The sequence below is a fragment of the Pongo pygmaeus genome, chromosome 20, assembly GCF_028885625.2.
Source record: "Pongo pygmaeus isolate AG05252 chromosome 20, NHGRI_mPonPyg2-v2.0_pri, whole genome shotgun sequence".
In the NCBI taxonomy this organism is placed as follows: domain Eukaryota; kingdom Metazoa; phylum Chordata; class Mammalia; order Primates; family Hominidae; genus Pongo; species Pongo pygmaeus.
In genome coordinates, this window is record NC_072393.2 from 18653311 (window position 1) to 18670483 (window position 17173).

Sequence of the window (17173 nt, forward strand, 5' to 3'; positions counted from 1 at the left end):
CTCCCCTCCTGCACCCACTTCCCACTCCTACTTACTGGTGTTAATCAGAAACTGGTTGGAGACCCCAGGATGGTCCACATCATGGATGGCACTTGCAAAGAGGGCAGCCAGGATTTCCAAGTCTGTGAACACAGCCTGAGCAGGCAGAGGGCACAGGCGGTGAGGGGCTGGTTCTCTGGGCCCTGCACCCCCACGCCTGCCTGCAGTTGTGGCGCCATACCTGGAGGGCGGGCGTAGCCAGCAGCACATGCGTGGACTGGGCCACGTCGGCGGCATGTAGGCTGTTGTGATAGGCTACACTGGCGTGGTAGTGACCCTCCAGCATCAGCAGGTAGGTGGCCAGTGTGTCTGCTGGGATCTGGAATGTCTTCAGCAGGTCCCGCTCCTGGTCCATCACAGATCCTGGCTCAGGGCCTTGGCCTTGGGGCTGTAGCACACGCTGTTCCTACCCCTCTCTTCTGAACTCCTATCCATGCCTCAAGCTCCTGCTCCTCTGAGATGCCCTCTCTGCTCTCCTGAACTCCTCCACTCTGTGTTATTTGGTGGTCCATCCCTGACCCTACAGGACTGGGGGTGTCTGTGTCCAGCTCTTCTCTCCAGATTTCTCTCCTCTTCAGGGCCAGGGGCCGGGCCAGGGCTGAGGCTTCTGGACAACGAACTGTTCATCTGAGTGAACTCCTATTCATCCTTCAATACCCTGCTCAAATTATCCCCTTCAGAAATGTCAGGGAGGATTTGAAAAATGAGTGTCCCTGAGGTCTGTGGTAGGAAGCGGTGAAGGAAACCCCAGGAGTTTTTCCTTGGAAGCCAAGGGCAGGGTAGGTACCTGAAAAATGCTGAATATGATAGCTGTGAGGGGCCGGTTCCCACTTAGCTCCGCCACCTTGAACACATCAAGTCCCCACTTGTTGGTGTCTTCTAGCTCCTAAGATGTGAAGAACTGAAGCTTAATTAACCCCACCCCAACTTCCCCAGACTCTAGAGCCTCCATCCTCCCACCCCAGGTTCCACAGTGAGCCCCAACTGCCCAGCATATAGGTGGGCAAACAGGCCCGAGATAGGGCATCCAGACAGAGCCAGGGACCAAACCTTGATCTTGGCATTGTGGTTGGGGACCCACCTTGGCCAGCTGCTCCTCCTGGTCAGTCTGGACCCCAAAGCGTGGGACAGTGGCTGAGGAGAGGCTGGCACTCTGGCAGAGCCCACGTAGGCCACTGATCCGGGACATGGGCTGTGGGGCCTCCTCAGCGGTCACCTTGGGCAGCTCCACCTCAGTCTGCTGGTCTGTGGATGGGCCAGGGTGAGGCTCAGAGAAGCCGATTTCACCTGCTGGGGCCTGGCCTCAGGACCTGAACTTTGCCAAACCCCAGGATCAACCTATTTCCCTTTCTACAGGAACCAAAGTAAGTTCGGAGTAAAGACCCTGTCGGCCGGACGCGGTAGCTCGCGCCTGTAATCCCAGTGCTTTGGGAGGTCGAGGTGGGTGGATCGAGACCAGTCTGAGCAACATGGTGAAACCCTATCGCTACTAAAAATACAAAAATTAGCCAGGTATGGTGGCGGGCACCTGTAACCCCAGCTACTCGGGAGGCTGAGGCAGAAGAATTGCTTGAACCCAGGAGGCGGAGGTTGCACAGTGGCTGAGATTGCACCACTGCACTCCCGCCTGGGCAACAAAGTGAAACTGCATCAAAAAAAAAAAAGATCCTGTCTTGCCTGTAGCTACCTACCCCTCTCCTCTGTTCACAGCTGATCTCAGTAAACCCTTCTGCTAGGCTTGGCCCCTGGGTGCCTGGGGCTCAGCATTTTCCCCCAAACAGCCTAGTGTCCTTTCCATCTCCCAAGCTGGAGTCTGGTTCCCTCCATCTCCTCCTAGGCAAATTTCTACTCATGCTTCAAAACCCTAGCTTTAATGTCCCCTGCTCCTGGAAGTTCCCCTTGTTCCTCCCTCTGATCCAGCCCTGACTCATGGGGCTGAAGGTGTCTGTGTCTGGCTGTATCTCCCCCAGACTGAGGTCTATCATAGAAATCTTTCTTTCTCTTGTTTCTTAGTACTCCTATAATATCGTCCAGGCAGTGACTCAACAAAGCTCACCCAGGAAGGTCCGGGAGATGTACTGGGACACCTGGTTCCCAGAGCGGCTGGTTTCGGACAGGTGGGTCAACTCCCGGTTCAGGATCCGCTTGAACTGGGGCGGAGGGAAGGTGAAGACCGTGATGATGGGGCACCGTGGGCGGAGGCAGGTGAGCTCAGCGATCTGCACCACCTCACCTTGTTGGAGGCCATCTCCCCCACCGAGTGCCGGGTCTGCAGCGTCTCCAACTGATCCAGGCACCAGTCCAGCTCGTCTAGCGTCTCCAATGCCAGCTTTTGCCCCGTGTCCTCTGGGAGCCGAGGCAGTCAGGGGCCTGCCCAACCCCCGCTCAGGGACCCCATGCCTCTCACGCCTTCGTCTCTGCATCTGGACCCTGAAACTGTTCCCACGGGGGCCACCCAGGACTCCTGGACCCCAGTTCCAGATGTGTCCCCCGAGTGCCTGTGTGACCATGAGATCTCTGGGCCTCAGCCTCCTCATCTGTAATATGAGTGTGGTGGGGTCCATCCCCGAGGGCGTTATTGTTTCTTTTTGCAGGGGCGGGGCTACAATTAGCCCCAGTCTAAGGGGCTCATGGAATGGGGAGATCACTATGGAAAGGAAGCTCCCAGCTGTCCTCAGCGGGGGAGGGAAGGAACAGGTACTTTACCTGCAGGCGGAGGGGGCTGATTGCTGGATGAAGGGTTTCCGACGGGTCCCTGCCTGCGGTACAGCAGCCTCAGGCGTGGCTGCTCCGCCCATCTCGCCCCGCCCCCAAGTCCACCAGGCCCCGCCCCTCAAACCCACCTGGAGGCTCCGGAGCCCCAGCCTCAATTTGCAGCCCGCTTTCCGCCAGGCCCCGCCCCTCCCCTCCCACCTTGTCTCTGCCGGCCCCGCCCCGCCCTCTACCTACTTGGCTGCTCCTAGGCATTGCAGGCGGGCAAGGGCCGCCACGTTGCTCCGAACGGTCCGCAGACTGGCCAGGACCTGTTGGGAGGAGGTGGTAGGCGATGGGAAGGAGAGGCCGGATCCGGAGGGGGGTCAGGGCAGGGAGGGCGGGGGACACCCACCTGGGCAAAGGGCGTCACAATCATGTCCTCTCCATGTCTGCGAGGAGACGGGCCATCAGGGAGAGCTCTCTCCCATCTTCCAGCTTTTACCCACACCATATGCCCTCAGCTGAGGGGGTCCTGCTCTCAGGACTTCTCCTCCAGGCGCCTTCTTAGTCCCTGGGGTCCCCTCATGCAACTCTCCCTGAAACCCAGCACAGCCCCTCCAACCATTCGCTCACTTTATCGGCATCTCATAAATGGGGAAACTGAGTCCCAGGGGCAAGTAGGTATTTCCCTTTTCATTATGCCCACTAGGAAGCTCAAATCAAAGTATTTCTTCATTTGCCACTAACTGGCCTTAATGTGGTTTTTTTTTGGAGGCAGAGTCTTGCTCTTTCTCCCAGGCTGGAGTGCAGTGGTGCCATCTCGGCTCACTGCAACCTCTGCCTCCTGGGTTCAAGCGATTCTCGTGCCTCAGCCTCCTGAGTAGCTGGGACTACAGGCGTGAGCCACCACACCTGGCTAATTTTTGTATTTTTTAGGTGTGACAGGGTTTCACCATGTTGGCCAGGCTGGTCCTGAACACCTGACCTCAGGTGATCCGCCCACCGTGGCCTCCCAAAGTGTTGGGATTACAGGCGTGAGCCACTGTGCCCAGCCAACCTTAATGTTTTTGGATTACCACCCCTACCCCAGCAAAAGGCCAAGTTCTCTACACACTTGATTGAATAAATGAGCTGTCTGGCAAACTCCTACTTAAACTTCAAAACCTTCCTTAAATGGCTATTTGAAGGAGCTTGCTGAATAGAGGAACAAAGGAAGGAGGGAGGGTAGAGGCGGTGTCATCCCACCAGCCCCAGACTCACAGGTCGCTGGCCACAGAGGAGTTCCGAGACATGGCCTTGGGCGAGAGTTCATAGTCGCTATCTGAGCGGTACAGGAAGGACTCGCGCCGCTGGCTGTGCGGGACTGGAGCCTGCATAACCCGGCCCAGGCCAGGGCTGGACTGAGGGTCCAGGGCCCTCCTCCCGCACGAGAGCCCATTTTCCAGGTCAAAGCTGAAAGGAGAGAAGGCATGGTCAGAGACGAGGGTCATGACAACTGGGTGCCGGGTCGTGGCCACCTTGCCTGGTGCGTCCTCCCTGGGGCTGCTTGGCAGTCAGGCAAGTGTGGTTTCCAGCCTTTTCACCTGCCCCTAGCTACACCCTCAGGAACCCTGTACCCCTCACACTTTGGTCTTTGAGTCTACCCTGGACTCCAGGACCTCAGTTCCAGATCTTCCTCAAAGTGGCTGTGTGGCCATGGACAGGTACTGACTTTCTCTGGACTTCAACCACCCTGTTTCTTTTATTTTTTTTCTCTCTTTTTTTCTTTCTCGTTCTTTCTTTCTCTCTCTCTCGCTGTACCTTTCTTTCTTTTCTTTTTTTCTTTTTTTTTTTCTGACAGGGCCCCACTTTGTCACCCAGGCTGCAGTGCAGTGGTGTGATCCTAGCTCACTGCAGCCTCAATCTCCTAAGCTCAAGCATCCTCCAGCCTCAGCCTCCTGAGTAGCTGAGACTACAGGAGCATGCCCCAACACTCGGCTAATTTTTAAATTTTTTGTAGAGACCAGGTCTCACTATTTTGCCCAGGCTGGTCTTGAACTCCTGGCCTCAAACAATCCTCCCACCTCCGCCTCCCGAAGTGCTGGGATTACAGGAGTGAGCCACCACACCCGGCCTCCCCGTTTCTTTTTTTTCTGTTTTTTGGGGTTTTTTTGAGATGAAATATCGCTCTGTTGCCTGCACTGGAGTGCAGTTGTCCACGCTGGAGTGCAGTGGGGGCACGATCTCGGCTCACTGCAACCTCCACCTCCTGGGTTCAAGCAATTTTCTTGCCTCAGCCTCCCAAGTAGCTGGGATTACAGGTGCGCACCACCACGCCCGGCTAATTTTTTTTTCTTTTTTTTTTGAGACAGAGTGTCACTCTTGTTGCCCAAGCTGGAGTGCAATGGCACAATCTTAGCTCACTGCAACCTCTACCTCCTGGGTTCAAGCGATTCTCCTGCCTCAGCCTCCCGAGGAGCTGGGATTACAGGCGTGTGCCACCACGCCCAGCTAATTTTATATTTTTAGTAGAGACGGGGTTTCTCCATGTTGGTCAGGCTGGTCTGGGATTCCCGACCTCAGGTGATCCGCCCGCCTTGGCCTCCCAAAGTGCTGGGATTACAGGCGTGAGCCACTGTGCCCGGCCAAATTTTTGTATTTTTACTAGAGACGGGGTTTCACCGTGTTGGCCAGGCTGCTCTTGAACTCCTGACCTCGTGATCTGCCCGCCTCGGCCTACCAAAGTACTGGGATTACAGGCATGAGCCACCGTACCCGGCCTCCCCTGTTTCTAACATGTGCTTGATGTAGCCCATCCCTGAGAGCTCTTTGAGGGGGTTACAACCGAACATCCAAAGACTGCGACTGGATGACCATATTGCAAAGGGACAAACTGAGATCTAGCTCACATGGTGGACACGTGGACTGGAAACAGCTTCTTGGGCTCTTCTACCTGGAGGAGGCCGGGGTTCTGCCTAGCTCCTGCGTGCGCCTTAGTCTAGAGAGACCCCACTCCCAGCCACCTTGACCACATCCTTGGCTACCTGCCACGCCCCCAGCGTTCCAGGCTCCACCCTCAGCCCATAAGGCTCCACCCCACGGCCGTCGACCACGCCCCCAGCTAGGCGGGTCCTGCTGTAGGCTCCCCCACTCCTCCACTTCATCTTCACCCTGAACGTTCCGCCTGTTCTCTTCCACCTCCGGGTCTTTGCACAGGCCGTGCTCTCTGCCCGGAGCAGCCTCCTCCCTCTCCACACTACCTGTCCCGTTCTACCCTCAAACCCTGTCTTTCCTTCTGGCCACACCCTCTTGCCCCTCCTCTTTGGGGTCAGAGGTCACAGAAAGGGCGTAGGGCAAGAACTGGGGCGCTAGAGAAGGCGGTGACCTGGAGGTGGGGTTTTCAAGAAGGGCAGGCGGAAGCGGCACCGACAGGAAGACAACGGGGACCGCCCGAGACTCGCTCCCGGCCGAGGGCCAGTGTCCGGCTGGTCCCAGCCATGACTTTTGGGTCAAAGGTCATCGTATCCCCGTCCACGAGCTGGGTTGGCACCCCCGCGTAGGCTCAGATCTGGGTAGAGGTGGGGGATTTGGCAGCATTCGGTCCAAGTATGACCGGGTCTGAGTTGGGTTTGATCACGTCGAATTGGACTTGGTCTCGAAGAGTTCGTTCGATGAGTTCGGGAGAATTCGGCTAAGTCCGATTGAGCTCGGGAGAGTTCGGATAAGTTCGAGCTTGCTCGCCTAAGTCCGGTTACGCTCGGTCTGCTTCGAACAAGTCCGGGTGACGCTCGGGCCGGGTCGGGCATGTTCGGTCACGTCCGGCTACACGGGGGCTAGTTCGGGCATCTCCGACTAAGACCGGCCGCGCTCGGCCTGTTCCGTCCGACTCCAGCGGGTTTAGCAGCACCGGGATGAACCCCATGGCCAGCCGAGGGGGCGGGGCTTCTTAACCCTTCCTTGGCCAGTCTGGGGTGCGCCGTGGGCGCTGTGGCGCAATGGGAGACGCTCTTAGGGGCGGACTGGAGGCGGCGGATAACCCAGATCTGCCCCTCGAGGGGGAGGCATGCGGATCGCGACCCCCTACCCCTCTCTCAGCTCTCCCCAAGGGTTCCAGAAAAGCTCGTCTATGGACAAATAGGGAAACTGAGGCCAGGAGCGGCCACAGGGCGTGCAAATCCGGATCCTGGGCGCGGAGGGTTAAGAGCTGGGCCCGGGTTTTCTTGGGGCGGGGGAGGCTGTTTTTCTTTCTGCTCTAAACTTAGCCGGGAGCGGCGGGGTCAGGCTGTGGTTCCATGACGCGGGCGGTGCGGGGGTAGGGCCCCCCGGCTGTGGGAACAGCGCGGCTGCCCATTGGCCAGGGGGGTAAACTGAGCCAGGGAGACTCGGACTTGGGTTCGGGTCCGGCCTGCGCGGGGCCCGCCCTCGTTCATCCTCACTTCTGAGTACCCGCGACGCGCCCTCGACGTCCCTGCGCTCTCTCTAGCGCCTTCAAAAGGGAACGTGCTTCACTAGTGTTTGGTGCCCCGAGGTCGCTCTCCAGGACACGGAACCCCCACTCTCCCACTCCCTGGTTGAAATGGAACCACCAGGAACCACGGTCATACCTTCTCCCTCCAACCCCAGCTATGACCTTGCAGAGGGACCTCCCCTCTCAGCCTTTGGGTACCAAACTTACCAAGTGGGTGCCAATTCGGCGCGGACCAAGCGCAGGATGCCAGCCACAGTCGGCGCCCACAAGCGCCACTCCAAACCCCAGCCTTGCCCCCATCCCTCCCCATGAGGTCACAGTCGTTTCTGGAAAGGCAGGGATTCGAACCCAGAGGGGTGGACCGAGTGCTTAGAGGATGCAGCGCAAGCAGCTGCCGGGCGCAGGCGCGCGCTCAGCCTGGGACTCCCGAACGCCCTGCCTCGAAAACCCCCTCAATTCAGGTCTTCCTCCGTGGACACCCAGAGTTCATTGTGAGGCCCCCAGGGCATCTCTTTGCTGGCACTGGGACAGGATGCTGGTGGGAGGGGGCACCAAGGGGAGGAGTGCCCCTTCCCCCTCTTCCCACTGCCAGGACGCACAGCCTGCCTGCCCCAGGCCGGCGAGGGTCAGGAGGAGACGTGAGCCTCAGCCCGTCCCACTCTGGGCCTCACAGCTGGAAGGAGACAGACGGCTGGTCCCCTGGGCCTATATCCAGGCGGCGGGTGGAGACAGGCAGAGACAGAGAGAGACAGAGTCACCAACTGCGAGACAAAAGTAGGGTAGGGTAGGGTAGAGGGAGAGAGATACAGAGAAAGCGAGGGAGAGGCAGAGCGTCCATGCCCTGACTCTGGCCCCGGCCCCAGCTGTCCCTGCCCTTGTCCCTGTCCCTGCCCTTCCCACCTCCACACCGGGCGTCCCGGTGACCCCGCCAGGCCCTCTGTCCAGCCTCACCACAGCGGATGGGCCACCGTGAAGCGCCGCTGCAGGCGGATGCTCTGATTCACCAAAAGCTTCCTGAAGAGCCCGGGGGAGCCGCGCGGGGATCCCCGAGGGGAGCCGGGTCCCGGGACCGGGGCGGGCGCGGGGGGGCCCTGCATCGCCAGGACTGCGTGGAGGCTGGACCGAGCGCCGGCTGCGCGGGACCTTTTCTGGACAGCTGCGGGGGCGGGGCCCAGCGGGGAGGGGGCAAAGGGCGCATCGGCCCCGCCTCGCGGCCGGCGGCTCCCTGACGACCCCCGGGACAAACGGGGAAACTGAGGCACAGAGTCAGACGCAACTCTCTGCTCCTTTCTTTCTTTTTTTTTTTTTTTTTGAGACAGGATCTCGCTGTGTTGCCCAGGCTGGAGTTCAGTGGCACAGTCCTAGCTCATTGCAGCCTCAACCTCCTGGGCTCAAGGGATCCTCCTACCTCAGCCTCCCGAGTAGCCGGGACTACAGATGCACACCACCACGCCCGGGCTAATGTATTTTCTGGAGAGATGGGGGGGGGGGTCTCCTTATGTTGCCCAGGCTGGCCTCGAACTCCCGGACTCAAGTGATCCTCCTGCCTCAGCCTCGCAAAGTGCTGGGATTATAGGTGTGAGCCATTGCGCCTGGCCCAACTGCATTTCTTTAGGGGGCTGCCCCTAAGATCTCAGAGCCTGGATCTTACTCAGCCTTCCTCTGTACGCCCCTGGTTAGTGCAGCTTGCTGGGCCAATAACTGCTAAAAAGTGTAGAATGAGGGAGTCAGAAAGCAAGGTGCCCAGAGAAACAGCTGTCCTGCCTTCCATTATTGAGGGCATCACCGAGGTATAGAGTTTGCCAATGTCCGATCCCACGCAATGTTTCTAATCCTCCTCCGCCCATTTTCCAGATGGAGAAACTGAGGCCCAGCACCACCAAACAGCGCACCAGAAACTACAAACCCTTAATCCTTTGCCAAGTGGGGAAACTGAGGCTTCCATGGAAGCGGTCATGGGCATGGGTCTTTGTTGCAGAAAGCGAGACCCAAACTCAGGTCCCCGTCTCCCAGCACCCCTCCACGCGAGTCCCCACGTGATCCCCCACCTGCTCTGACATTCCCCAGGCCCTGTCTCTGGATGCCTTCACCTCTCCTGCTGTCTCCTCCTAGACAAACATCCGCACATCACCTCTGCCAAGTCTTCTGTCCTGCGAAGCCTCAGCCGCCCACCCCTGCCCTCTGAGGGACCTCACTGTCCCAGGACTGGGGGGGGGGCCTCTGGTGTCTGGGAGGATTCCCAGAGTCTGTACCAGGTGCTCTACCCTTGGAATGCTGGAGTCAGGCTGGCCTTGTTCCACTTTACAGAAAAGGAAACCAAGGCTTAGCATGTGTCACACAAGGAGGAGGGACCTAGAAACAGCCATGTCACAGGCAGAGGCCCAGGGGACCTCCCAGCAACTGAGGCCTGATCGTGCCCCTTGCTGGGCCTTCCCCCCCGGGGTGGCTGCCTCAGTCTTGGTGTCCCCAGACATGGTACCCATGTTTCTGGCAGTCCTGGAGAAGCCCGTTGATCAGGGATCCCATAGGAGATCCTGAGGCAACCATGCTATGGCCAGATACATGAGAGTCTCCCCATTCTACAGATGAGAAAACAGTGGCTCAGAGGAGGAGTCACACAGCCCAGAAAGACAGAGAGCCTCAGGTATCTGGCCAGGAAGCCCCCCTAACCCCCGCAGTCTTGCAACCAGACACCTGGTGGGAACCAGACCTCGCTGTCCCCAAGACAAAAATACCATCGTTGTCTGCTGGGGCCAGACCTAATTATAGCCATCCCTAGGGGACACAGGCTGCTAGGATTGGCCTTGTGGGGACACTGGAGCCAAGGTCTCAGCAGTCTTGACACCACCTCCCCGCCACTGTGAGAGAAGTGACAATAGTTACATGTCCCCAAGGAGAAACCGAGGCACAGAGATTCAGCCCCTCCCCCAAAATCACAGACATAAAATAGGAGGCTAAGACTAAACAAAATGATATAAACTGAGTGCTTCAAAAACATGCAGCACTCAGCCAACAGCAGTGAAGGGAAAAGTCAATGGATTTTCAGACGAAACCTACAAAGTGTGGACTACTATTCCCATTTCAAGGATGGGGTTACTGAGGCACAGAGAGGCACAGTCATTTGCCTAAGGACACACAGCCATAAGGTGCAAGACTGGGGTCATCTGCACCCGGGCAGGCGGTGTTCTTCCCAGCCTGGGTCCTCCCGCACTGGATGCGTTAACTCATTTCATCCCCTCTGTAGTCCCAGGGGCGAGTCTCACATTAATATTTTATCAGTAGTTTTACTATTAATGTTTCATTCATATATTTAATTTTAAATATTTTATTAACAGTTCTAACAGGAAGGTGTTAATTAATAGCTGTTTGGATGGAGAAAGAGTCACTGCAAGGGGTGGCCACAGAGCCAGGACTCAGCATTCAGAGCCTGGCTCCTACCTGGCCCTGGGAGGCTCTCCAAGCCCCGCTGGGTAAGGGACAAAAGCTGAAAGAGGTTTGGACAGAAGCACCCCTACCCTGACTCCATCCCTGCATTACTGCATCTCCTGTAGAGGTGCCCAGTAGTCTCTGGTGCCTCTATTATTTTATTTTATTTTATTTACGTATTATTATTATTTTTTGAGACAGAGTTTTGCTCCTGTTGCCCAGGCTGGAGTGCAATGGCGCAATCTTGGCTCACTGAAACCTCTGCTTCCTGGGTTCAAGCAATTCTCCTGCCTCAGCCTCCCAAGTAGCTGGGATTACAGGCATGTGCCACCATGCCAAGCTAATTTTTTTTTTTTTTTTTTTTTTTTTTGTATTTAGTAGAGACGAGGTTTCACTATATTGGTCAGGCTGGTCTGGAACTCCTGACTTCAGGTGATCACCTGCCTCGGCCTCCCAAAGTGCTGGGATTACAGGCGTGAGCTACTGTCCCCGGTCTTACTTTTTTGAGACACAGTTTCACTCTGTCGCCCAGGGTGGAGTGCAGTCGTCCAATCTTGGCTCACTGCAACCTCCACCTCCCGGGTTCAAGCGATTCGCCTGCCTCAACCTCCCAAGTAGCTGGGATTACAGGCATCTGCCGCCATGCCCAGCTAATTTGGTATTTTTAGTAGAGACAAGGTTTCACCATGTTGGCCAGGCTGGTCTTGAACTCCTGACCTCAGGTGATCCGCCTGCCTCAGTCTCCCAAAGTACTGGGATTTGAGCCACTGTGCCCATTCTGATGCCTTTAGCACACCACTGCCTCAATTTCCCCCATTTGAATGTCCCTTCTCTGGGCAGGCACTTTTCTCCACTGCCCACCAAGTGGCCCCAGAGAGATTTTTTAAATGGGTGTTTTTGCCCATTTTACAGATGACTGAACTGAGACGTGGAGAGAGGAGATGACTTGCCCAAGTCCCCACGGAGGAGTCAAGCAGAATGAGCAGGATGGGGGCCGAGTCACATGTGTAGATGCTCAAATGGGTCAAATCACACACTCCTTTGCTGCAGACCCTCCCATGGCCCCCTCATTGCCCTCAGATCTGAATTCACACCTCCCCAGAGGTCCCATGTGGCCCATCCCCACCTCACTTCTCTTGACTTACACTGTTCCAGTCTCTCCCCACTCCTCACTGTTCCCTGAATCAGCCAGGCTTATTTCCACCCCATGGCCCTTACCTGAATGCTTGTCGCCTGCTGATGCTTTGTCTTTTGGGTTACAGTTAGAGAGTCACCTCCTCCGAGAAGCCCTCCCTGACTAGCCAGGTAAATGCCTCAGAGCACCCTCCAGCCATGGGTACAACTTCACATTTATTGTCATGATTATTTGCCTGTGAGTCTCTGGAGAGCAAGGCCAGGTCTGCCTTGTTCCCTGCTGTTCCCTCAGTACTTGGCACTTAGTAGATGCTTAGTAAATGCTTGTAGCGGCCAGGTGTGGTGGCTCATGCCTGCAATCCCAGCACTCTGGGAGGCCACGGTGTGGGATCACTTGAGTTCAAGAGTTTGAGACCAGTCTGGCCAACATGGCGAAACTGTCTCTACTAAAAATACAAATATTAGCCAGGTGTGGTGGTGGGCACCTGTAATCCCAGCTACTGGGGAGGCTGAGGTAGGAGAATCACTTGAATCCAGGAGGCAGAGGTTGCAGTGAGACAAGATTGTGCCACTGCACCCATCCTGGGCAACAGAGTGAGAGACTCCATCTAAAAAATAATAAATAAATAAATAAATAAATGCTTGTAGCATAAACAGAGAGCCTCTCCTTCCATCCTCCAGCCACACTGATCCGTTTTCAGCTCCTCACATGCCTGATCCTCTTGAGTCTGAGGCTTTACACATTCTGTTCCTTCTACTTAGAATACCCTTCTTGCACTCACCCTAGCTGACCTCTTTCCTCCTGCAGGCTAAGCTCAAATGTCACTTCTCCCAAGCAGTCCTCCCTGACTCCCACCCCACTGCTGGGTCTGGAGCCTCCTCTGGGCTTGTTCTCTGATCTTTCCCCATCAACCTGTGCCTTCTCCACCTGGTATGAGTGTCTCCACCATCAGCCTTAGGGGACACAGCTTCTTGTCCATGGTTGTGTCTCCAACACAGGGCCTGCCATCCAGTAGGTGCTTAAATGCCTTGTCAGCAAAATGCTTAGACCCTCCCATACCCCTGTGATCCATCTGGGGCTGTGGGGAAGCACATTCCCCCAACAGTTTCTAGGGCTGGGTAAAGAGCCACAAGCTGGGGACCCAGTGTGTACCAGGCTCAAACACAGAATAGTCATCTCTCTGATGAGGAAGCTGAGGCTCCGGGAGGCACCACGGCTTGCTCAATACCACACAGCAGGTTGGCCTTGGGGCTTGGCCTTGAACTCAGTTTCTCTGGGCTTCCCCCTGGGGTGAACCCCTACCCTCATATCAGCACAGAGAAGCACAGTGGGCCACATTGCATGCTCATCCACATATGTGTGACTGCAGTGCATACGATGCGCAGAACGATGTGTGTGTGCACACACACGTGCACAGGGACACTCAATCCACCGCTCCTGCCTCCCAGAGCCAAGCGGGGGCTTCCCCTAGAAGAGCTCATACCAAGGCTCTGTTTGTTCTTTCTTGAAAATGGAAAATCATGAGTCACCAGAAGGGATGGGGCAGGAGGAACTAGAAGCCGGGGCGGGAGAAGGGGCTCCTGGGTCACCTGAGAACAGCTCCAACCCCTCTGGGCTGTGGGAACCATATACCCCAGATGCCTCCCAGGCTGCTGGAGGGCCAGGCTGGGGGCCAGAGGCCAGGCTTGCTGATGGAGTCAGAAGCCAGTGGCCCCTAGGGGGTCCATGCACCAGGACGCAAGAAAGCCAAGCTCCAGAGCAGGGAAGCAACCCATCCAAGGCCACCCAGCCTGGACTGAAACCTGGGACTCTGGTCCTGCTGACTTGGTTCCCCCTCCAACCTAAGGAGGGCTTGGAGTTCCTGGACCCTCCTCCCTGGCCCTGGAGCCTCCACCTGGTAGCTGGAGACCCTCATGTAGGGCCCCCTGAGGATTCTACATTACCTTTCTATGAGTCTCTTCTGTCTCTGTCCTAACCCCACCCCACTCAACTTACACGAAACAGGAGAAGCAGCCCCTCCTTACTTAAGTGAAAGAAACTTCCTGTGCACGAGCTTCCCAAGGGACTTCTCTTCCTCCTACAGGGGAGCAGGGTGGGGTGAGGGAGTGGGGGCGGGGGAGGTAGCAAGAGAAGGCTCCTCCCCCCAACACTGGTGGCAGCCTGCCCTGGCTCTTATATATCTATGATATATTAAACAGGCCGGGTGCTGTGTCTCACACATGTAATCCTAGTACTTTGAGAGACTAAGGCGGGAGGATCACTTGAGGCCAAGAATTCAAGACCAGCCTGGGTAACATGGCAAAACCCCGTCTCTAGCAAAAATACAAAAATTAGCCAGGCGTTGTGATATGCCCCTGTAGTCCCAGCTACTCAAGACTGAGGTGGGAGGATCGCTTGAGCTGGGAGGCGGAGGTTGCAGTGAGCCATGATCAAGACACTGCACTTCTACCTGGGCAACAGAATGAGACTCTGTCCCAAAAATAAAAACGTGTGTGTGTGTGTGCGCGTCTCTGTGTGTGTGTATTTATATCCAAGCACCCCAGGGTTACCTCGGGTGCTTGAGGTGGTCACAAACTTCCCCCACAGGCCTGCGGACATTCCACAATCCCGAAAACCTTCGGACCCCCAGCTGTGTTAGCACAAGGACAGTCACTCAGCCACACACCTACAGGCACCACAAGGGGAGACACACCGGCACACCCACAACTACCTGGGACACATGGAATCATACCCAAGCATGAACGTACAGGAGCACCCCAAACACATCTGGTCACCCCAGTCTCACGCGCGCGCGCACACACACACACACACTCTTTCAGTCCCAACCGCACGTGGGCACACCCGGTCACACAGACCCACAAGCCATGATGACACCAGCACCCTCAGCTCCACCCCTACATAGAAATAGCTTTTTCCTTCCAGGCGCCAGCCTCAACCAAGCAGCAGAGACCCCCGCCCCCTGGAGAAGCAAGGACCCTCCCCCACTCCCGCCAGGCCCCGCGCGCCCCTCCCCCGCGCTGCAGGAGGCCCCTGCCCCAGCCACCTACCGCCTGCAGGAGGAAACGGGCCAGGAGAGCCGAGACTTCCTGAGCTCGGGCCGCGGGCTCAGGTCGCTCTCGCGGCAGCCCGCGGACTTGTCCGGATCCGAATAGAAGCGCTGTTGGATGCGGATGGGGCGCCGGGGTTGCCGCCACAGGTGCTTCGGGGCTCTGGTCATGCTGTGGCGGCCGCGAGAGCGACTCAACCTGCTGCACGCCTCTGCCCCTTCGCCGACCCCCAGGTTCTCCATGCTCCAGAGAAAGGGGTCTGGGATAGCAGAGAGCAGGACTCGTCCCCGTGAGCGGGCGCCGGGGAGCGTCTGCTCCCGGGTCCGGCCCAGGGCCGGGAGTGGAGGCGACAGCGAGGAGCTGTCCGCGCCGGAGGTGCTGAAGCGGTAGAAGGTGGAACAGGGGCTCAAGGTGGGGCCGACACCGAGGAGCTGTCGATGCCCAGATGGTGCTGAAGGGTAGAACAGGGGAGAAGAACGTGGCGAGGGGGTGTTGAAGCTAGGGGCTTAAGAGACCCCCCCTCCACCAGCCCCGAAAACTGTCTGCCGTCCCCTATAGCGCTGCATGGAAAAGAACCAAGACAAGGACTTGGAGTGGAGAAGACAGAAATTGTCCACTGATCGCTGCTAAATGGAGGGCAGGGAGACAGGGTCTCAGGAGACCCCCGGAGCCGAGACGCTGTGCCTCGCACCGTGTTGAAAGAGAAAAAGGTAGCTTTGGGTTCTCCGGGTGGATGAGACAGCGAAGAGCTGTCCGCGACCTGATGGTGCTGAAGGCAGGGGAGGGAGACCGGGGTTCAGGAGCACCCCCAGACCAGGGCGTCATCCGCCCAGAAGGTGCTGAAACATGAGCAGTGACGGTCCCTCAACCTTCCCCAGCAACAATGGCAACAAGGAGTCTGGAAGCAGTCAAGGTTCTGGTCTTCGGAGGTACGTACAGATAGCAGTCTTTCTGCCAAGCCCAGGAAGGTAGGCTCCGCGGTTCAGCCCCAGAAGGGGTCTCTTTGGAGCCCTAAAACCTCCACCCATGCCAGGCAGGGATATGAGAAGGACAGGGAAATTGGCAAGGCTGTGACAGGGCTCCCATGTCTGGGATGGGCACACAGAGGCTACCTCTGGCCAGAGCTCCAAACAGCTACCAGTAGGGATGTGCAAAGAGGGGAATTCAGGTCTCTCTAAGAAACATCCTAGTTCTGCTTCTAAGACCCTCCCCACCCCAAAGCCATGCTGCAGCTGAATTGGGGGAGGACTGGCAGAAAACCCACCTTTTGTAGAAGCTCAGGACAGGCAGGAGGAGTATCTATGAGACTCTCGTGCTTTTAAAGCCACACCAACACTCAGACCCTCAGTGGAAATGGCAGGATCTCATTCGCCCTGAGAAAGGCCCAGGCCCCACCTCACAGCCACGATTCCTGCCCTCAAACCCCAGGCCTGCCCCTCCCTCCCAGTTCTGGAAACTCAAGTCCCCACCCACCAGGCATCTTAGTCTCAGGGGTAATTTCCTGGGAAGTGCAAGGATGGGTGAGAACATTTTCCATCATGGTTAACTGAAGTAGGCATGAACAGCAGCAGGGCTGGGTGGGTGAATGTGGTGCAGAAAGAGGTGAGATTTTGTACTCCCAGGGTCATGACTTGGTGGAGGCCTCCTGTGGGCTCTGGGCTTGGGCAGGGAGGCATTTAGGGCCATTAGGGTGCCTCTTGCTGCATCAGATTTGGGAAGAGCCCCGATGTTTTTGGAAGTCTCAGAAGCACTCAACAATGTCTTTCCCATGGAGACCATCTCCCAGTGACCCCAGCCATGTCCCCAGGTTGGAGAAAAGGAAAACATTTGGGCCAGGATGTCAGACAGACTGAATTCAAGCCCCAGTACCATCATGTCTTGCTGTGTGATGCATGACAAATGACTCCCTCTCTATTCTATGCTTGGGTGGTTCAGTCCCTGTTCTCCACCCCCCCACCACCCCCAAGAACTGACTGTGGGAGACAACTTGGCTCAATGGTGAGGGACATGGTCACTGGCTGGCTCTGTCACTTCCCCTCCCAAAGCCTTTTTTTTTTTTTTAATATTCTGGAAAAGAGGAATAATAATGGTGTCTCCAACTCTTGGCATCATTGCAAGAACTAAAAGTGATGCCAGATGTAAAGGGTCTGAGACCAGGAGCTGTGTATACCGGTGCCCCCTCTCCCCAGCTCCTGCTAGCATCCACCAACAACTGGTGTGTCTAGTTTGTTTGTTTGTTTGTTTGAGATGGAGTCTCACTGTGTCACCCAGGCTGGAGTGCAATGGTGCAATCTCAGCTCACTGCAACCTCTGCCTCCCAGGTTCAAGTGATTATCCTGCCCCAGTCTCCCAAGTAGCTGGGATTACAAGCACTAGCCACCACAC

The 17173-nt window shown here is 56.7% G+C and overlaps 1 protein-coding gene and 1 long non-coding RNA gene across 7 annotated transcripts in view; one reads left to right on the plus strand and one right to left on the minus strand.

The window, feature by feature from the left end:
- Positions 1-2612, plus strand: part of LOC129020211 (uncharacterized) — a 16580-nt gene extending 13968 nt beyond the window's left edge. Inside the window, exons 3-4 of one of the 2 annotated variants that reach the window (XR_008495780.2) lie at positions 1396-1551; positions 2053-2611. This is a non-coding gene — a long non-coding RNA (uncharacterized LOC129020211). Of the gene's footprint in view, positions 1-1395; positions 1552-2052 lie in introns of both variants that reach the window. The other variant, XR_008495781.2, reaches the window with a different exon arrangement.
- Positions 1-16092, minus strand: part of PDE4C (phosphodiesterase 4C) — a 23710-nt gene extending 7618 nt beyond the window's left edge. Inside the window, exons 1-12 of one of the 5 annotated variants that reach the window (XM_063658780.1) lie at positions 16053-16092; positions 14789-15239; positions 3994-4185; positions 3146-3182; positions 2989-3062; positions 2746-2798; positions 2273-2385; positions 2096-2189; positions 1121-1284; positions 827-925; positions 221-385; positions 36-135 (exon numbers count right to left, since the gene is read on the minus strand). In XM_063658780.1, coding sequence (XP_063514850.1) covers positions 36-135; positions 221-385; positions 827-925; positions 1121-1284; positions 2096-2189; positions 2273-2385; positions 2746-2798; positions 2989-3062; positions 3146-3182; positions 3994-4185; positions 14789-15030 — 1333 coding nt within the window. In that variant the 5' untranslated portion in view covers positions 15031-15239; positions 16053-16092. Of the gene's footprint in view, positions 1-35; positions 136-220; positions 386-826; positions 926-1120; positions 1285-2095; positions 2190-2272; positions 2386-2745; positions 2799-2988; positions 3063-3145; positions 3183-3993; positions 4186-7387; positions 7451-8131; positions 8301-14788; positions 15302-16052 lie in introns of those variants that run through there. The other 4 variants (XM_054464243.2, XM_054464246.2, XM_054464244.2 and 1 more) reach the window with 4 other exon arrangements.
- Positions 16093-17173: the final 1081 nt, after the last annotated feature.